Source organism: Chlorocebus sabaeus, chromosome 8 (assembly GCF_047675955.1).
Source record: "Chlorocebus sabaeus isolate Y175 chromosome 8, mChlSab1.0.hap1, whole genome shotgun sequence".
Classification (NCBI taxonomy): domain Eukaryota; kingdom Metazoa; phylum Chordata; class Mammalia; order Primates; family Cercopithecidae; genus Chlorocebus; species Chlorocebus sabaeus.
Window position 1 is genome coordinate 95137509 of NC_132911.1, and position 18092 is coordinate 95155600.

General features: G+C 35.6%; 1 protein-coding gene across 1 annotated transcript in view; it reads left to right on the plus strand.

Annotated features, from left to right (window-relative positions):
• The window catches only part of SLC26A7 (solute carrier family 26 member 7), a 143236-nt gene that overhangs the window by 75191 nt on the left and 49953 nt on the right, over nt 1–18092 (plus strand). The window contains exons 6-9 of the mRNA XM_008001056.3: nt 9028–9180; nt 12861–12943; nt 15096–15243; nt 16879–16992. Coding sequence (XP_007999247.1) covers nt 9028–9180; nt 12861–12943; nt 15096–15243; nt 16879–16992 — 498 coding nt within the window. The remainder of the gene's footprint in view (nt 1–9027; nt 9181–12860; nt 12944–15095; nt 15244–16878; nt 16993–18092) is intronic.

Sequence of the window (18092 nt, forward strand, 5' to 3'; positions counted from 1 at the left end):
AAAGGCCATGGTCTGTGTACTAACAGCTTTCAGAATCAACTTGGAAGGCTTATTGCTTCCCTTGTACTAACGTGACTCTGCTGCTGATGTTGAAGGCACAAGGCTGGAGGGTGAGAAGAGCTCGTATGCCTGAGAAGCAGTCAGGTGCCATTGAATAACACCACTAAAACCCCAAATCTAAGACTTCATGCTCCACAATAGTCTCCTCTTCAAAGAGATAGCATCTTCCCTCCATAACCCAAGGGAAAAGGAACCAGCAGGGAGATTTGGAAAAATTCTTCGCTGGACAGAAAAAATCATGACAGAGGCATTCGTAAAACATGCACGTGTTTGTCTAGGGTTGAGGGGACCTGTGTCAAAATCCTGATTTTGTCACGCACAAGCCAAGTCAGCTGGGTCAGGACACTAGTCTTTGGAGCCTTGGTTTCTATTTCTGCAGAATATATGTGTGGAACTGGTTGATTTTTAAGGTTTTTTTCTGGTGCTGACAAGTGTCTTCTGAACATTTCCTTTGTTAGGCACTTTAGTTTTAATCCTCACCACAAATATTAACTATGCCTAATTGTCCTTTGGTAGATGCTTGTTCAGTTGGCTGTCTCTCTTAACAGTACTGATCACTTGGTAATTATTATTGAAAACTTTCTGTTTTGTTTCTTTTTGTGTTTTAGAATACTTCTACCTCAGCTAACATGAAATGAGGGGAATTTGCTAGGGTCTGTGATTCTAAGAACAAAAGCTTGGAATCCCGTCTGCCCTCTGTATTAGTTTGCTAGGGCTGCCATAATAAACTGTCACAGACGAGGTCACTTAACGTAAATTTAATTTCTCCCAGTTCTGGAGGCTGGAGATTCACAATCCATGTGCTGGCAGGACTGGTTTCTTTTGAGGCCTCCCCGCTTGGCTTGCAAATGGCCTCCCTCTTGCTGCTTCCTCACATGGTGGAATCCCTGGGCATGCACAGCCCCTGTGTCTGTGTGTCCTGATTCTTAGGAGGACGCAAATCATATTGGATTAGGGCCCACCCTAATGGCTTCCTTTTAACTTAATTACTTCTTTAGAGACCCTGTCTCCAAATAGAGTCACATTCTGAAGTACTGGGGGTTAGGATTTGAACATATGAATATTGAGGGAACACAAGTCAGCCCATAATACTCTCTTTGAGTTGTCTCAGAAGTGAGCAGCATTAGATTTGGTGCTGGCGTCTTATGGCTACTGTAACTTGTTATCACAAATCTGGTGGTTTAACAAAACAAATTTATTCCCACATTTCTGGAAGACAGTTCAAAATCAAGGTCTCATCTGGTCCATGCTCCCTCTGGAGATTCTAGGGGAGAATCCATCCTTGCCTTTTCAGCTTCTGCTGGCTCCTGGCATTTCTTGGCTTGTGGCTGCATTATGCCAACTTCTGCCTCTGTCTTCACATGGCCTTCCCTGCTGTTTGTTCTTCTCTCCTGTCTCTTACAAAGATACTGATCATGGGATTTAGGGCCAACCCAGGTAATTGTAGGTGCTCTCATCTTGCGATTGATCCTCTACTTAATTACATCTGCAAAGACCTTATTTTTCCAAATAAAGTCACAGTCACAGGCACTGGAGTTTAGAATGTAGACTTTTTTTTTTTTTGGCGGGGTGTGGGGGGCTACAATTCACTCACTACAGTAACCCAACCGTGTATGGTGAGGAGGGTTTATGTTTTTGCTTGTTTTTTGTTTGTTTGTTTTAAAATTAGAATGAGACTGACGTTATCCGTGTGATGCAATCAGTAAATAAAATTAACGCCACATTTCAAAGCTATTTCAGGGCCGTGACTAGCACTCAGTGCTCTGTGTTGTGAGATGAGGCTTCTGATAGAAGTACCATCTAAATGGATAGATTATTTTTTTATTTTTTATTTTTTATGATGCTTTAAGTTCTAGGGTACATGTGCATAACGTGCAGGTTTGTTACATATGCATACTTGTGCCATGTTGGTGTGCTGCACCCATCAACTCGTCAGCACCCATCAACTCGTCATTTACATCAGGTATAACTCCCAGTGCAATCCCTCCCCCCTCCCCCCTCCCCATGATAGGCCCCGGTGTGTGATGTTCCCCTTCCCAAGTCCAAGTGATCTCATTGTTCAGTTCCCACCTATGAGTGAGAAGATGCGGTGTTTGGTTTTCTGTTCTTGTGATAGTTTGCTAAGAATGATGGTTTCCAGCTGCATCCATGTCCCTACAAAGGACACAAACTCATTAAATGGATAGATTATTAATAAATGTTACTCAACATAGGACTTTACAGTAGATACAATGAGTAAAATAGTTTATTCAGTGGTGCTACTGTTGTCTTATTTTAATACACACTCCTTTTGAGACATAGAAAACAGTTCATATTTTTAGACACCTATCTATATACTGATCATGCCAAATGCACTTTCAAACCAAAGTTTGCACGTGTGTTAGCTGGCATATATGGATGTTACCATTGTTTCTGGAGATAGTTCTGGTTTTGTGGTTGATGACTGACTCGAAGTCATATATTGGGAATTAAGAATTGTAGATTGCAGATTAGTAGTTTATATCTACTATTAAAATAGTGTGCTGATAGATTTACTACAGTATGCTAATTTTGCTAATGCTCTGTTGTTTCTCTAGTCAAACAGAAACTTATTTATCACAGATCTTTAGTGCCAAGATAGTGCAGGAATGATAAACAATGCTACTAAAGGGTTATGTGTTGTTTTTCGCATAGAAATATTTATTCAAATAATCTTTTTGGTCCCTTTATGGAAATTCAAAAATGTATTCATCATTACTAGTGAAGAATTATTATCACTAATATCATTATGCTCTAAAAATATTTAAATCCTTTTTTCTCATGTACATTTTATTACAGCAAAACCTAGACCAACCAGAATGCCGAGGAAAATAATGTTTTGATTAATAGAATTTTCTGATTAATAAAGTATTGAGCAGAAAGTTTATTTAATTTTTAATACTTGTTAATATTTTCTAAACATATAAGATCTTTCTATTTGTATTACGAAATTTAACAGAGTGGATAAACTTTGTATTTTTTTTTACTGTATAGGTATTTCTTTACAGTGCCTTGTTTAGAAATTTATGACAGTCGTGCAATGAGAATTCAATGTCTGTGGCTCCAGGGAGACCTTTATTTATCTTTTCTTAACTAAATACTGAGTATAAACTTTTTCAGCCTTGATGTTGCTTCATTTTTATAAAATTAAAATTTGACTATATCAAAGATGGATTACTTAAAATTACTGCAATGGTAGCTTGAATATTTGGCTCAATGTCTTGCACATAATAGAACCTCAATAAACAAGCTGAATAAATGAATACTTGATAACTGCAAATCCCCCTAATATGATGTAACCCAAGTATTGGTAGTGAGAAGAGTCTGGATCCTTTCTCTTCTTGTTATTCTACTTATTCAAGGTAAAATCTATGCCTATTTACAGACTTATGGTTACTATTACTATGCTAGACCCAAGTATTCATTCATTCAACAATATTTATTGAGTATCCACTTTTTTCCGTTACACCATTCTAGAAGTTGAGAATTCATCAGTGAAAAAAAAAGCTTATACAGGCAAATTAGATAAAACACATTATATAAATATATTTTTATGTGTGTGTATGTGTGTGTGTAAATGTCTATGAAGTACTTTAGAAAAAAGCCTCACCTCTAAAGAAAATAATGAGAAGCAATACATGTGTTGTGGGTAGGTGATTTATCTCAAGATGGATTGTTTATGCATATTGATATTTTTTCATTTTATATCATTATATTAAATGGTAAATTTAAACAACCAATATTAGTCTCAAAATGAGCTGAACTCTCAATATGTAATGAACTAATATTATAGTTTTATTAAACTGACTGGGCAGTTCTGGTTAGATAGCTTACTTATTTATCCATACAGATATAAATATTATCTTTGCTTCTCTGAGATCTGGGGAGAAAATGCTGATCCTCAATAGGAATTTTTATCTACTGGAGCTTAGTGCATGATAGTGTATTCAGATGACTGGATTTATACCAGAAATTAGAAATTTAATGTGTGCTTAGGATGCCTGGAACTCTATTAAATGAGCATATGTAAATAGGTGTGTGTGCGTGTGTGCATGTCTGTCCTTAGCCCCATTCCTATTTCTTTTTCCATATGCCACCCATCTATCATGAGCCTGTTTTAGCTTGTGATTCTCTCTGTGGGTCCACATGACAGTCATTAGAATGACACTCCTCACCAGTCTCCTTTCCTATTGTGTTCTTCATGCTGGTTGTAATGAGCTATCCACCCCCGTGTTCTTCTGGAGCATCTTGTGAGATGTGCTTTGCTTGATGAGCTGTAGTTTAATCCAGACAGACAATAAAAACCCTGGGGGGGGGGGTTCTCATTCCATTCATTCTGGGGTGGTCATTTTTATTACTGCAAACACATGTTTTCAAAATGCACACTACAGCAAATTTGGTATGGCTTGGAAGTTTTGCATATTTCTACTCTTTCTTATACAGACAGTGTCATGGCATACTTTTAATACCCTATAAAACAGCAGAAAAGATATTCTCTAAATGCTTTAAAATACTTGGATGTTTGTCTTCTTCTTGACAAATCGTCTAAATAATATTCTCGATTTTATCCTCAAATCATGAAAAATCATCAGAAAGCATTTGGACAATTTGTTTTTTGATATTGTCTCTATCCCCATTCCCTGTAGAATATTTCTCATTTCGGATTTTTATCCTGGGATTGATTGAGTAGTGGGCAACTTTAAGAAATGAACTCTGCTCCCTCTGTAGAAATCCTGTGAATAGTTATCATCCACAATATAGAGACAGAGAGGAAAAATGTCATCTGCATCTAAGATAATGATGATATTGTAGTACCTACTTTTCTTTTCAAGTAGCATGGAATAAAATAGAATTATGTGAAAAAGATAATAAGTAAAGCTTCCTGACCCCTAATGTGTTTATTAATGTATCTGATTACATAACTAGTGGTTTTTTGTTATTGTCCTTTTAACTGTATGGATAAAAGGGGGTCTGGATAGCCTGCATCATCCTAATTCTTTTCACCCAGTGAGGCTCCACTTAATTGAGTACATTTTCTTTATCCTAATTCTATTATCCTAATCTTTTCAGCCAGTGAGGCTCCACTTAATTGAGTACATTTTCTTTGCTCAAAAGAGTTAACATGTTAATGATAAAATTCAATATGCAGAATTCAGGCTCAACCTGATGCACCACCTTTATACCAGGTGCTTTTGATCCTTGGGCCAGATGGGCTGAGTTTTTTGAGGAGGAAACCTACTAAGCAGAATTTTATGATATTCTAACGAATATGGTCCATATAAATTCTTTTGGCCCATTATCTATATTATGTTTTGACTCAATATTTTGAGTTGCGGTCAAATTATATTTAATATGCTAAATAGAAAGGACAAAGAACACAAAAAATTAGGCTACTATAAGAATAACCTGTGTGCCAGAATAAAACTAATCTTTATCACCTGAAACTAGACTTGACTAATTCACTGTGGACAAATAGAAAGGAAGTTATAAAAACCAGATTTAGCATGTTCAAGAGAAGGAGAAGTTAAGAGACATTTTGAAAATAAGCATATAAGGACAATTTAAAACCCCAAAGTTATCGAAGTGATATGTTTTCATAAGAGAAAACATGGAAGATACAAATAAGCTCTTATGCAGAGCTGTTAACATTCCAGATACATTCATACATATTTAGAAACATGAAATTTTATTTCATCAAAAGTAATATCTATATTAGCTTTCTAGGGCTTTCAAAACAAATATCACAGACTGGGTGGTTTAAACAACAGAACTTTATTTCTTACAGTCCTGGAGACTGTGATCAAGAAGTCTAGATCAAGGTGATGGTAGTTTTGGTCTCTTCTTAAGGCCTCTCCCCTTGGCTTGTAGATGGTGGCCTTCTCCTTGTGTCCTGACATGGTATTTCTTCTGTACAAGGTGCATGTCTGTGTTCTAACCTCTTCTCATAAGGATACCAGTCATTTTGGATTAGGTTCCACCCATATGACCTCATTTTACCTTAATCACCATTTTACCTTACTGCACCACTTTGCAGTATAGTCACATTCTGAGGCACTGGGGGTTCGGACTTCAACATGTGAACTCGGAGGGGGCCACACAACTGAACCCATAACAATGTCAGACCATGCACATTTATTTGAAACTTTTCTTTTCCCACTTAGCATTATAACAGGAAGGTCTTTCCATGTCAATAAATATACATTTTGTCTAAAATAATGAATTTAATGGATGTAGACTATTATATGTATACATGTAACCTAGAGAATTCAACCAGTTCTCTTTTGTTTTACTCTTTAAATGGTTTCCATTTTCAATGCTGTTTTAAACAATGTTTCAGTGAATATCTTTGTAACAAGGTCTTTTCACATGAGCTTAATTATGTTCATAGCTTAATGTTTTGAAGTAGAATTGCTAAGGCAAACAATAGAGCAGTTCAAAAGTGTTTGTTTTATTTTTTCAGCTTTATTGAGATATAATTGACAGATAAAAATTGTATATGTTCAAAATGTATAATGTGATGTCTTGATATATGTATACACTGTGAAATGATTTCCACACTCAAGCTAATTAACATGTGTGTTGCCTTCAAAGGCTTTCTATACATATCAGATCACCAAAGGATTGCAACAATTTATACTCACAAGGGCATGTAAAAGAGTTCCCATTTCTTCCCCCAGATTACACATTTAAATTATTATTATTTAAGCATCATTAATAATTTGACAAAAGAAAAAATGCTTTCTTATTGTTTGAATTTACAGTTCTTTGATTACTAGTGTGATCGAGCTCTTTGTTCATATGTTTATTGACCATTTGTATTTCTTTTGTTATCTGTTTATGTCCTCTGCTAATTTTAAAATCTTTATTTTCTATGACTTCAGGTTTTATATTTAACCTCTTTTAATCTAGAATTTATTTTATTCTGCTTAGTTTTTGTTCAAACATGATATATTGGATAATCTTTAATATTGAATAATGCAACTGTTATGTGTTTCTGGGTTTTTATTGTTTTAAAATTTTTCATATATATATACACACATATATATGTTATATGTTTTTAAGTTAGAGACCCTATCTCTCTATATATATTTATTTAATTATATATTTAATATGTATTTAATATATATTTAATTAATATGTATTTATACATATTTAATACACACACACACACACACACACACACACACACACACATTTAAGCTAGAGACGGGATCTCCTTCTGTTGCCCAGGCTGGAATGTAGTGGTGCAATCATAGCTCACTGTAACCTAGAATTCCTGGGCTCAAGGGATCCCCCAACCCCCAGCAGGCTCTTGGGTAGCTCGGGCTACAGGTGCATGCCACCACACCCAGCTAATTTTTTAAAATTTTTCGTAGGGAAAGAGTCTTGCTATATTGCCCAGGCTGGTTTCAAACTCCTGGCTTCAAGCGATCCTCCTGTCTCAGCTTCCCACAGTGCTGGGTAGTGAGCTACCACACCCAGCTTTTTCTTATATATTTTGTTATTAGTATCATGTTTTGACTTATTATAAATATACTTTTATGTTTGTTAGTATAAACCCATAAATATTTTCTTGCAACATTTTCTAATATATTCTGTGCATTTAATATTCTGTATGAATTTGAGAACCACTATGTTAAATTTCCAGGCAACAAAATTCCAGTTGAGTTTCCTTATATCAAACATTCATGTAGAGGATAGATTGTATTTGGCTGGTTATTATTATTCAGCACCTAATTTAGGGTTCTTTAAAATCTCACCCTTTTTCGTGCTAGTAGATTAAATACTTACATAACTATCAATAACATTCTAAGTTGTTGAACAAAGAGTTATTGGCACTTAATTGAAACATAGCCTTTGATTTTAAAAAGAGCTTTAATATTGTTCTTTTGGTTGATTTTACTCCTACATTGATCCTACCTTTTTTGCCACATCAGATCATCCCAAATTACCAAGATTGTATATTTGATGTTAATGTATTATACTTTCTTCCTAGTTTCAGGCAAATTCTTTGATGTAGGTATAACTTCAAGCAGGGCTACACACTTTTAAAGATAAACAGTTGTATTGATTTCTTGACCATACTTTTCAGGAAGTCATGCACCCCTCCCCTCACATTCTACACAAATATGCCCTTTAGGCAGAATATTTTCTGTCAGGTTTCTTCCTCTTACTCCCTCTATCATCTATAACCTGGCCAATTCCCATTTATCTTCTTTGAGAAGCACCCCCCACCCCACTACCACTCAAAACCCTAAGTCATATATTTCAGGTGCCCTTTCCATGTCCATAGCACTGTATGCATTAATTTGTTGTTTTACTTAGCAATTCCTACACTAGACCATGAGCTCTGTGAATACTGAAGCAATGTCTAAATTTTTTACTATGTAGACCTCGCAGTGGGCATGGTGCTTGGTATAAAGTAAGTGACAATAAACAAGTAAGTTAATGCTGAATGACTGAGAACATGTTAATATTTTACATGAAGCCAAATATCTGATGTCAGTTAAATGCCAGCTCTTAATTCTTTTATGTGTGATCTATATGTGTGCTTATTTGCTTCTGGGGTTTGAGGAGGGCCCCAAAGTTGGGGAACCCATGGTTCCCTGACTGCTGTTAATGATGAATCTGCATATAAATAATGAGTTAAACATCTCTGCCCCTCGAAGTGTCAGGGATGAAACCAGAAGAGTCATTCTCTTTAGCAGTGTTCTTATGTAGGAAGGTGCAAACCCTGAGTTTGATGAAAGAATCAAGGGTACAGAAATTTTGTAGATGCAAATAAATATATAGCATTAGCACTGACTACCCTCCTACCTATACCTTTCCTCTCCCTAGCCATTAAGATAGTTTTATAAAACATCATTGAGTATATTGGGGGTCATATTTTCATGTTAGTATATTATAGGTGACCCTGAATTTTGTTCGTATTTTTTCTCATTACTGTAGATTTATGCATATGTTTTCGAAAACATCAAGTCTGTGCGACTGGAAGCATTGCTTTTATCCTTGCTGAGCATCGTGGTCCTTGTTCTTGTTAAAGAGCTGAATGAACAGTTTAAAAGGAAAATTAAAGTTGTTCTTCCTGTCGACTTAGTTTTGGTAAGTATAAAATGAACATTTAGTTTTTTGCCACACAAAGCTTGCCAGTTCTTGGGGAGATCTGCAGATGCTTACTATATTGTCTACAGTAACCCTCAGCTACTCCTGTCTCTCATTAAAGCAGGGCTAATTTGCGTGGCTATACAGTAATGTAAGAACAGGAAACATTTTGAGTCAATAATTTAAAAAAGAAGGCACACATGTTTTAAATTTATACAACATTTCTCGTATGCTTATAATTTTTTATATAAATAAGAGAACATATAGCTTAAAATCTTAAATAAGGAGGTACTTATAAGGGTGAGACTCAAAATATCTCTGGCATGTTCTTCTGTAAATTAATAAAATATAGTATCTTTCCTATTTATATGGCACCTATGAAATATGTGTAGAAATATTATCAATTGATAAATGTTCATTAATGATTGAAAGGTTTTTGTTACTTACCTAATTTTGCTTCATTGAAAGGATGCTCATGATTTTCATTGGCCACAGCTGGTTCTCTAAAATTTTTTTTGTTGTATCTGGAAAAGCAATACATTACATTTTGCTCCTAAGGCTTGTGGCATTAGAAAATATATTCTGAAATTTCAAGAACCTCTAATGGGAACTCTTAACTATACAAAGCATTAAGTTGAAAATAAAATCTTAACATATAACCACAGTCTACTAATTTACTATCAGTTGGCTTTAGTATTTTAATGATCTTTGAGTTATACATGTATATGATAAATGTTGTCTAAATAACTTCATCTATTAAAATATTCCTTCTAATTGTTGAAATTATGTAAGTTTATGTACAATTATAAGGCTAGCACATTGGAAATTAACTCTGAAGGCTATGACTTATTTCTATACAACTAATACAAAAGGCTTCTCTCCATAACTAGGCCATGCATTATCCTGTACTCTTGATAATTTGTTGAGATCTATATAACATGTGTGATTTATATAATATATATGTGTGTGTATTTCAAATAAGTCATAAAAATACAGAGTACTATGATTATTAGTTTTCACAGCAACAACTGTGAAACATACCATCTTATCTCGAAGTCCTGTAGATATTAAGAAATGCTTATTATATCTTGGGAAGCTATATTGCATAAGTTTCATAAAACCAAAAATTGAAAATAACCTTAGGGAGGAAGGCTGTTAAGCTGGTAGTAAAACATTTGCTTATTCTCTGCAAAACCAGTTACAATTACTCTTACAATAAGATTAAAGGTATTCCTTATATACGTGTTATCCCTAACATTTCCAAGACCCAAGGCAAAAGTACCAATGCAAGCCCCAATACTTGTAAGTTATAGATCAAAATGTTAAATATAACAGATTCTGTTTTCTTGTGTTGACAAATATCCCTTAGGGATGACTTTGAAAGCCGGGTTAGAACAGAGAATTTTCCTAATCATTTATGTTCTGCCAGTATGGGGCAGAGTGGGGAGATGCAGCCTCTTGGTCTGCTCCCTCTCTTCACTTTCCAGCTCTATCCCACCTGCCAGGGGATTCATATGTATATGTGTGGACACCTCTGTCCTCACGTCCAGGCTCCAAACACATCGCCACTCCATCACCACTACAACTGTCTCTTTGCCAACTTTCTTGAGCCACCCTGGGAGGATGGACTTCCAGAAGGTGCCCTGCAAGCAGGCAGAAGGCCATTTGGGCAGGGAATGATAGATTCTTGAGTATCCAAATTGTGGTTCAGAAAGAAGGGTACAGGTTTGAGTTGGGCACAAACTCCCTACTCCCACAGAGCTCTCTTCTTGTGGGGAAGTCTACAGTTGGAAGAAGTCAGATTAGAACCCTCGGAAGCAGGGGTCCCCAACTTCTGGGCCATGGACTGGTACCAGTTCATGGACTGTTTGGAACCTGGCCACACAGCAGAAGAACATGACTGCCTGAGCTCCACCTCCTGTCAGATCAGTGGCAGCATTAGATTCTCAGAGCAACACAAACCCTGTTGTGAACTGTGCATGCGAGAGATCTAGGCTGCGTGCTCCTTATGAGAACCTAGTGCCTGATAATCTGAGGTGGGAACAGCTTCATCATCCCCAAACCATCTCCCACCTCCTCTCCCAACCCTGTTCATGAAGAAATTGTCTTGCACAAAAAGGATGGGGACTGCTGCTCTAAAGCACTAGTCACACCTGGGGTGCAATCCCCTCTTGCCCAGGTCTAAGGGCAGTACTGGCCTTATACACGCATATTGAATTAATATTGAAGAAGGACCAATCACTCAACTGATAAGGATAGTTTAATTTTGGTAAAGAAATACAGCGAGGAATAAAACACTGTCTGAAAGGCTAATTCAGTGAGTTAGAGCACTTAATTTTAATATTAATTGTGTATCAAACACCCTGTATACTTCAATTTTCAATAAGAATCCAGTATCTGGTAGCTATGGCATATTTTCTTTACAACTCTCATTATTTTCTGACCTAGAATAGATGTTTCATGATGATTATGAGCAATTATAATTTATTAATTGGCATAGGAATTTTTAAATATGTTAATATGTCTGATTCTAAACTAATAGCCTGAATCTTTAGCTACTACTAGCTTCTTTAGAAAATGCTATTTACTATTCACAATATTTATAAAGTTTAACAATATCACCTTTATGGTTTTGTTGCTTTTTATCTTTTTCTTTAAGTCTTCAAGATGTTTTGCTTTTTAAGCCTATTTTATGTTTTAAAAACCTCTGCAAATTCAGCTAAATATCATCACAGAGAACAGAACAACAGGAATAGGGGAAAAACCTACAAAATTATATTATTGGGCATTGATTATTAGATATTCCTTATTTTGCTAGTGTGAATTTGTTATACTTTTTTCTGGCCATATATACTGTAAATTTGTACTTTAAGTGAATTATTATCTCTTTTACAAGATGAATTACTCCAAACTGATACCATAATCATGTGAAATTTTTAATATCTATTAAAATTATCAGAAAAATGAAAATCGATGGAAAACAGCAGAATGCAGTGGCTGGTGAACTGGGCTTTGATATGCATATTAAAGATGGTTATGGGTATAGGCAGGGAACATGTAACCTTGCTTAGCATATGTCAGTAACAGAAGGATAGGGTATCTGAAACTCCATAGGGGTCATTTTAAAAGCATTGAGCCCAGCAGGCTGTGAAGCAGCATGTTTCACTGTAAGAAATCGTAAAAGCTAAAAATTTAAAAATATTCAAGGAGACTGTAAATCATCATTGATTACTAACATGGATTAGGAATGTTGATGCAATATCTCAAACTCTTGAAAGGCTGCTGTCATGGAGAGAAAACGTGCTGTCTTACGAAGCATCCCTTCATATCATGGGAGGCAAGTATTTAGGTTGGATTGTGCTGTCTTCATGCACACACACACATTCCTGTATCCTGTAGTTTTTCCCCTTCAAAATTGGACATAATTGGGTTGACAAGGGTAAGATATTAGAAAAGCCATATGATTGGGATGTCATCTAATTTTGAGACTGTCAGTGCTCTCAAAACTGAGTGACTTCTTGACTTTTAATATTTTGTTTATTTTTAAAAGTCTGTGCAACTGCTAGATTATTCTTGATGTTTATGTGACATGATAACAATGTTTACTTTTAAAAATTGTTTGAAGGTGTTTGAGAGGTCATTAATGTATATTTTTTCTTTTTGCAAATGGAACCACACAGATTATTGCTGCATCATTTGCTTGTTATTGCACCAATATGGAAAACACATACGGATTAGAAGTAGTTGGTCATATTCCACAAGGGTAATGTAGTCTTTTTTTAAAAAAAATATTATTTGTTTGTTTGTTTATTTTTGATGGAGAAAGGGACAGGGAATGGGTGGGTATGAATATTTCATTTCCTAATTCTAATTAATTTCTATTACAAAATGATAGAAATACATACTTCATGTGTCGAGAAAGAGTAACTTCCTAGACTTCACCTATTACTAAGGATGTTGATAATTTCTTTATACAGCATTACTTCAGGTAAAAGGTGTGGGGAATATTTGCAAATATATTATTAACAAAATAGAGGGCATTGACTTTGCAAATTAGTTATGATCTGGGATTTAGTCAGCCCTATCTCTTCCCCTCCACACATATTCTATGACTATTTTCATTTCAGTTAAATCATAGTAAAAGTAGACAAGCATCATCTGAAATAGCAAACCCTAGGCCTGGGTAGTATATAATCGTGAAAAAGAGTGGAAGTGGAAAAGAAGGAGTAGTTCCTTAGCTGGCCTTAGCCTTCCTCTCGCCACTAAGAAGGAGTTTAACAAAAGAGATGTTCACCCTAAATGAGCAAAAGGTTGTACCACGTATGGGCTGAAAGAAAATGAAAATATATGAGGGAAGGAGGACAGTATCTTATGGGTTACTCCCTTTGAATGGGCTGCATTACATGTACACTGATAATTATGAATTTGGGGCAAAGTTACAATTGTTGAATCCTATAAATTTTTATCTTCCAATCCCAAATTTTGGTTTCTAATTACACGAAAATGGAGAAACAGTAGAAAAATTCTCAGGAATTAAAAAGGGAATGTTAAAAATCCTGTTTCTATCACATATAGACATAGGCTAATGTTGATTATATGAATCAAATTGAATTTTCTCGAAGATTCCTGCTTTTCTATCTTTGAAAGTCAGTTTGTTATTCCTTTTATGCCAATTTGTTGTTATTAATAATTAGGCTCACTCAGTGTTCGTGAAACTAAGTTATTTTACTTTGAAATGATTTTGTATAGCATAAAAACCTGTAATGATACAAATCAATTTGTCTTAATGGTAAACTTAAGTCAGTGGGTTAAAATAAAAAAAAGTCTTGCCTCTCCTCCATCATCTCTAATTCTCCTTTATTTTGAGTGACCTTTCCAGACCCTTCTGCTAAAGGAATTATAACAAGAACATGTCTTTGAACAGAAGTGGAGCTGAGATTGCATTCCAGCTCTGCCATTCACCTTGTGATGTTAGATAACTATTACCTAACCTTTCTCAAAATGTTTTCTCCTCCATACAGTGGGTATAATGATGCTTGGTTTGGAGGTTGTTGGGAGAATTAAGTAAAATAGGTATTATGAAAGGGCCAAGCATTCTACTTACATACCGGGTATTAAAAATCAACATGAATTCTCTTCCAGTTTTCCTCCACTATTGCCTAAGAGATTTATTTATTTATTTATTTATTTGGTAAGTCTCCCAAGGAATCATCAGGGATAAATAAATAATGATAATTTGGCTCAAGTGGTTTTCAAAAAACAATTAGACAAGGGCTGGGTATTATTTGAGAAAAATATTTTAAACAGTTCTTGAAATGGAAAAACAACTATGCTCCTATATTTTGAAACAGAGGGTTAGTTAGATGGAGCTTTTATACATATTTTTCTTAATGGATGTGAGGTATAGTTAAGTGTACTGTGAAAGGATTGAGTTAAAAACATAGTTAAGATAATTAACTCAATGGCAAATTTAGGGATTAACTCAAGAATTGTAGCTCACAGTAAACCAGTGTTTGCATACAGCACTGTAGTATTCAAGGGAGGAAATACAGTCTTCAACACCAGCCAAATAAATTTTGGAAAGGTTCAAATGAAAGAATGCTCCAGATTTGCTTTTGTTCTGATACAGGAAATTTCTGTAGAGTCAGAATTTCTGTGGTGTAATCTGAATTCCCTGGGCGTAAATGCCAGTTAAATGCATGGAGCTGTCCCTGTGGTGTTCCTTGTAATTTTGCTTTTCTGCTAAATAATGTTGAAAACAAAGGGCTTCTAAGGGCAAGGCTGCTTGGTTTTCTCATGGGTATTTCACTTAGTCTATGTAAACTTCAGAGTCATTACCACAGTTAAATTCATTGCAAGTTGTTACAGAAATTACATGAGGTTTGATGACTTCAATATGGTCCTTCTTTCCACAGAATTCCTTCACCTAGAGCTCCCCCGATGAACATCCTCTCTGCTGTAATCACTGAAGCTTTTGGAGTGGCACTTGTAGGCTATGTGGCCTCACTGGCCCTTGCTCAAGGATCTGCCAAAAAATTCAAATATTCAATTGATGACAACCAGGTGGAGTGTGCCCCCAGCCCCTCTCCACTCCAGTTGTATCACTGCACTGTGCACTCCCAGATCCTAAAAATGTTGAACTTATGAAAAATAAAACTTTCCTAACTGTATAGCAAGAGTGGGTTGAACAAAACAAAAGAAATCATTCATAGGAAACTAAAAACCTGGCATTGATGATTCATAATACCTTTCATTTTTGTTAAAATAAAAGGCATCATGATGTTCTTTTTGATTTGTTTTTAGGAGAGAATCCAAACAGATTTATTATTGCATGCTAATGTTTAATAATTATGGATTTCTAAGTACAAATAACACTAGTATTACTTTTAGTAAAAAAACCTTAAGAATGTGAGGGTCTATTCTTAGAATACCAAGGGATGTAGATTACACTGATCATATTTCTGAAAATACGTTTGCCCATGTCCTGTTTCAAGACCTGTCATGGTGGTTCTACAGAGCTGTGCTGGTCTACAGAGAAGTTGCAGTGTGGTAGTTTATGAATATCGAACTACCTGTGTGCAAATCTCATTTTCACACTATGTGACCTTAATCTTCTCTGTGCGCCAATTTTCTCATCTTTACAAAAGTAGATTTATTCATTCCACAGATATATGTTGAACCTAATATATAGTAGGCACTGGTCTAGGTACAAAGGATACAATGGTGAGGAACGCAGACCATGTCTTTCTTTTACTCGAAATCTTCCAGTGGCTTCCAGTCACACTCAGAGTAAGAGCCTCTCTCATGGTTTACAAGGCTCTATATAACCTGCGAATACTCTTTTCTTCTTTGGTCTCATACCCTTTTATACTCTGTGCTAGCAACACCACCTTGCTTCTCCTTGAACCCACTAGTCATGCTTCTGGCTATGGATATTTACACTTGCTCTTCCGTTTTTTGGGAATTCTGTTCTCTCCAATATCTGCTTAGCTCCTCCATTTATTTATTTATTTTCAATTTTTCTTTTCTAGAGATAAGGCTCACTCTGTTGACTAGGCTGGAGTGAGTGGCATGATCATGGCTCACTGCGACCTCAACCTCCTGGGCTCAAGCCATTCTCCCACCTTAGCCTCCCCAGTAGTTGAGACTTCAGGCATGCACCACCATGCCTGGCAACTTTTTTTTTCATTTTTAAAACATAGGGCCTTGCTATGTTGCTCAGGCTGGTCTCAAACTTCCAACTTCAAGAGATCATCCTGCCTCAGCCTCCCAAAGTACTGGGATCATAGGCATGAGCTGCCATGCTCAGCCAAATGCCTCTTTTAGGCAAGGGAAGCCAAGAATGAATAATTGGTTTAGCATTGTGAAGGTCATTTGTGAAATGATGAGAAGAAAAACCTGACTGTGGTGACTTAAAGATGGAGGAGAAATTGATGACAGAGAGCATTACAAAAAATAGTATTTCCCTATAAGGTTGTTATGAGGATTAAAAGAGTAAAGTGCTTGAGAACAATTTCTTGCTCATTGTAAGCACCCAATAAATGTTAGCTATTTGTATTGTAATTGTTAAATCCCAACTGGTGGAGAGAACAAAATCTGAATACAAACAAGCCTCATTATGTGACAAATTGTACCTGCAGTCTCTAAAAGTCGATTATGATTAAGATATTATATATTCTCTCATTATGAATCTTGCAGGAATTTTTGGCCCATGGCCTCAGCAATATAGCTTCTTCATTTTTCTTCTGCATACCAAGTGCTGCTGCCATGGGAAGGACTGCTGGCCTGTATAGCACAGGAGCAAAGACACAGGTAACTGAATTGTTCCGCAGGTACAAAGTTCTGCTAGGCCTTTACTCCCATTCTAGGAGAGTGGGAAGAGCTAGCTTCTCTTTAAAGCCCGAAACTATTTTCAATAATTTAATTTTTTTCTAAATTGTTTTAAGAAAGTCCTTCTCTCTCTCATCTCTTTCCTATAAATGACACTTCCGAAAGCTAAGGATTCAACAAGCAAACTAAAAAATTCTGTACAGATTGCAGCTTTGTGGTTAGCAACCTTTGAGGCCAAAGCTCCCTCTAGTGGTGCCTCTCTGTTTCTTTCTTTCTAATCTAAATGGTCAACATGACGTTTTCCCATTTTTAACTTCCTTTAAATAAATAAAATATATTATATGAAAAAGAAATCAGTCATTGACACTGAAATTTCTGTCTATAGAGTTGTACAGGTATTTAAATGTATAATAAGATATCAGCACATATTTTAGGTTAAACAATTATTATATTTTTTAGGAACTCAAATCAATTTGACATGTATTGAGAGCCTGTGATATACCAGGCATTCTGCTGGGTACTGGTAAGATGATGATGATGATGATGATGATGATGATGACGACAATCCTAGTGATGAAGATGATGTTATTGATGATGATGGTGGCGGTGGTGGAAAAGATATTGAGTTGTGAGCCAGGCATTGGCTGTTATACTTTTGTTATAAATGAACTTGTTTAATCCTATGAAAAATTAAACCTTTAATGATTTAGGCAACCTTAAGAAGGAGGTGTAATTATTATCCTCAGTTTCTACATGAGAATGTTGAGGAAAAGAAGGTTAAAGTAACTTACCCAGGTCATAGAGGTAGTAAATGACAGAGCTGAGATTGGAACCCAGATAGATTTACTCCAAAACTTGTGTCCTTAAGAAAAATCATAGTATCTTAGTGTAAAAAATTACCATTAACAGCTAACCATTATTAAAACAATTTATGTTTAAGATAGGAATCAAATGAGAACCTTTAAAACATTATTTGTGCCATTTCAAACATTCATTGGGAGTCTTCCACATTAAATACTTTTTTAGGTTGTAGAATAATTAATTTTGAAAAGTATGTGGTTTTTGACTTTGTGGGCAAGTGA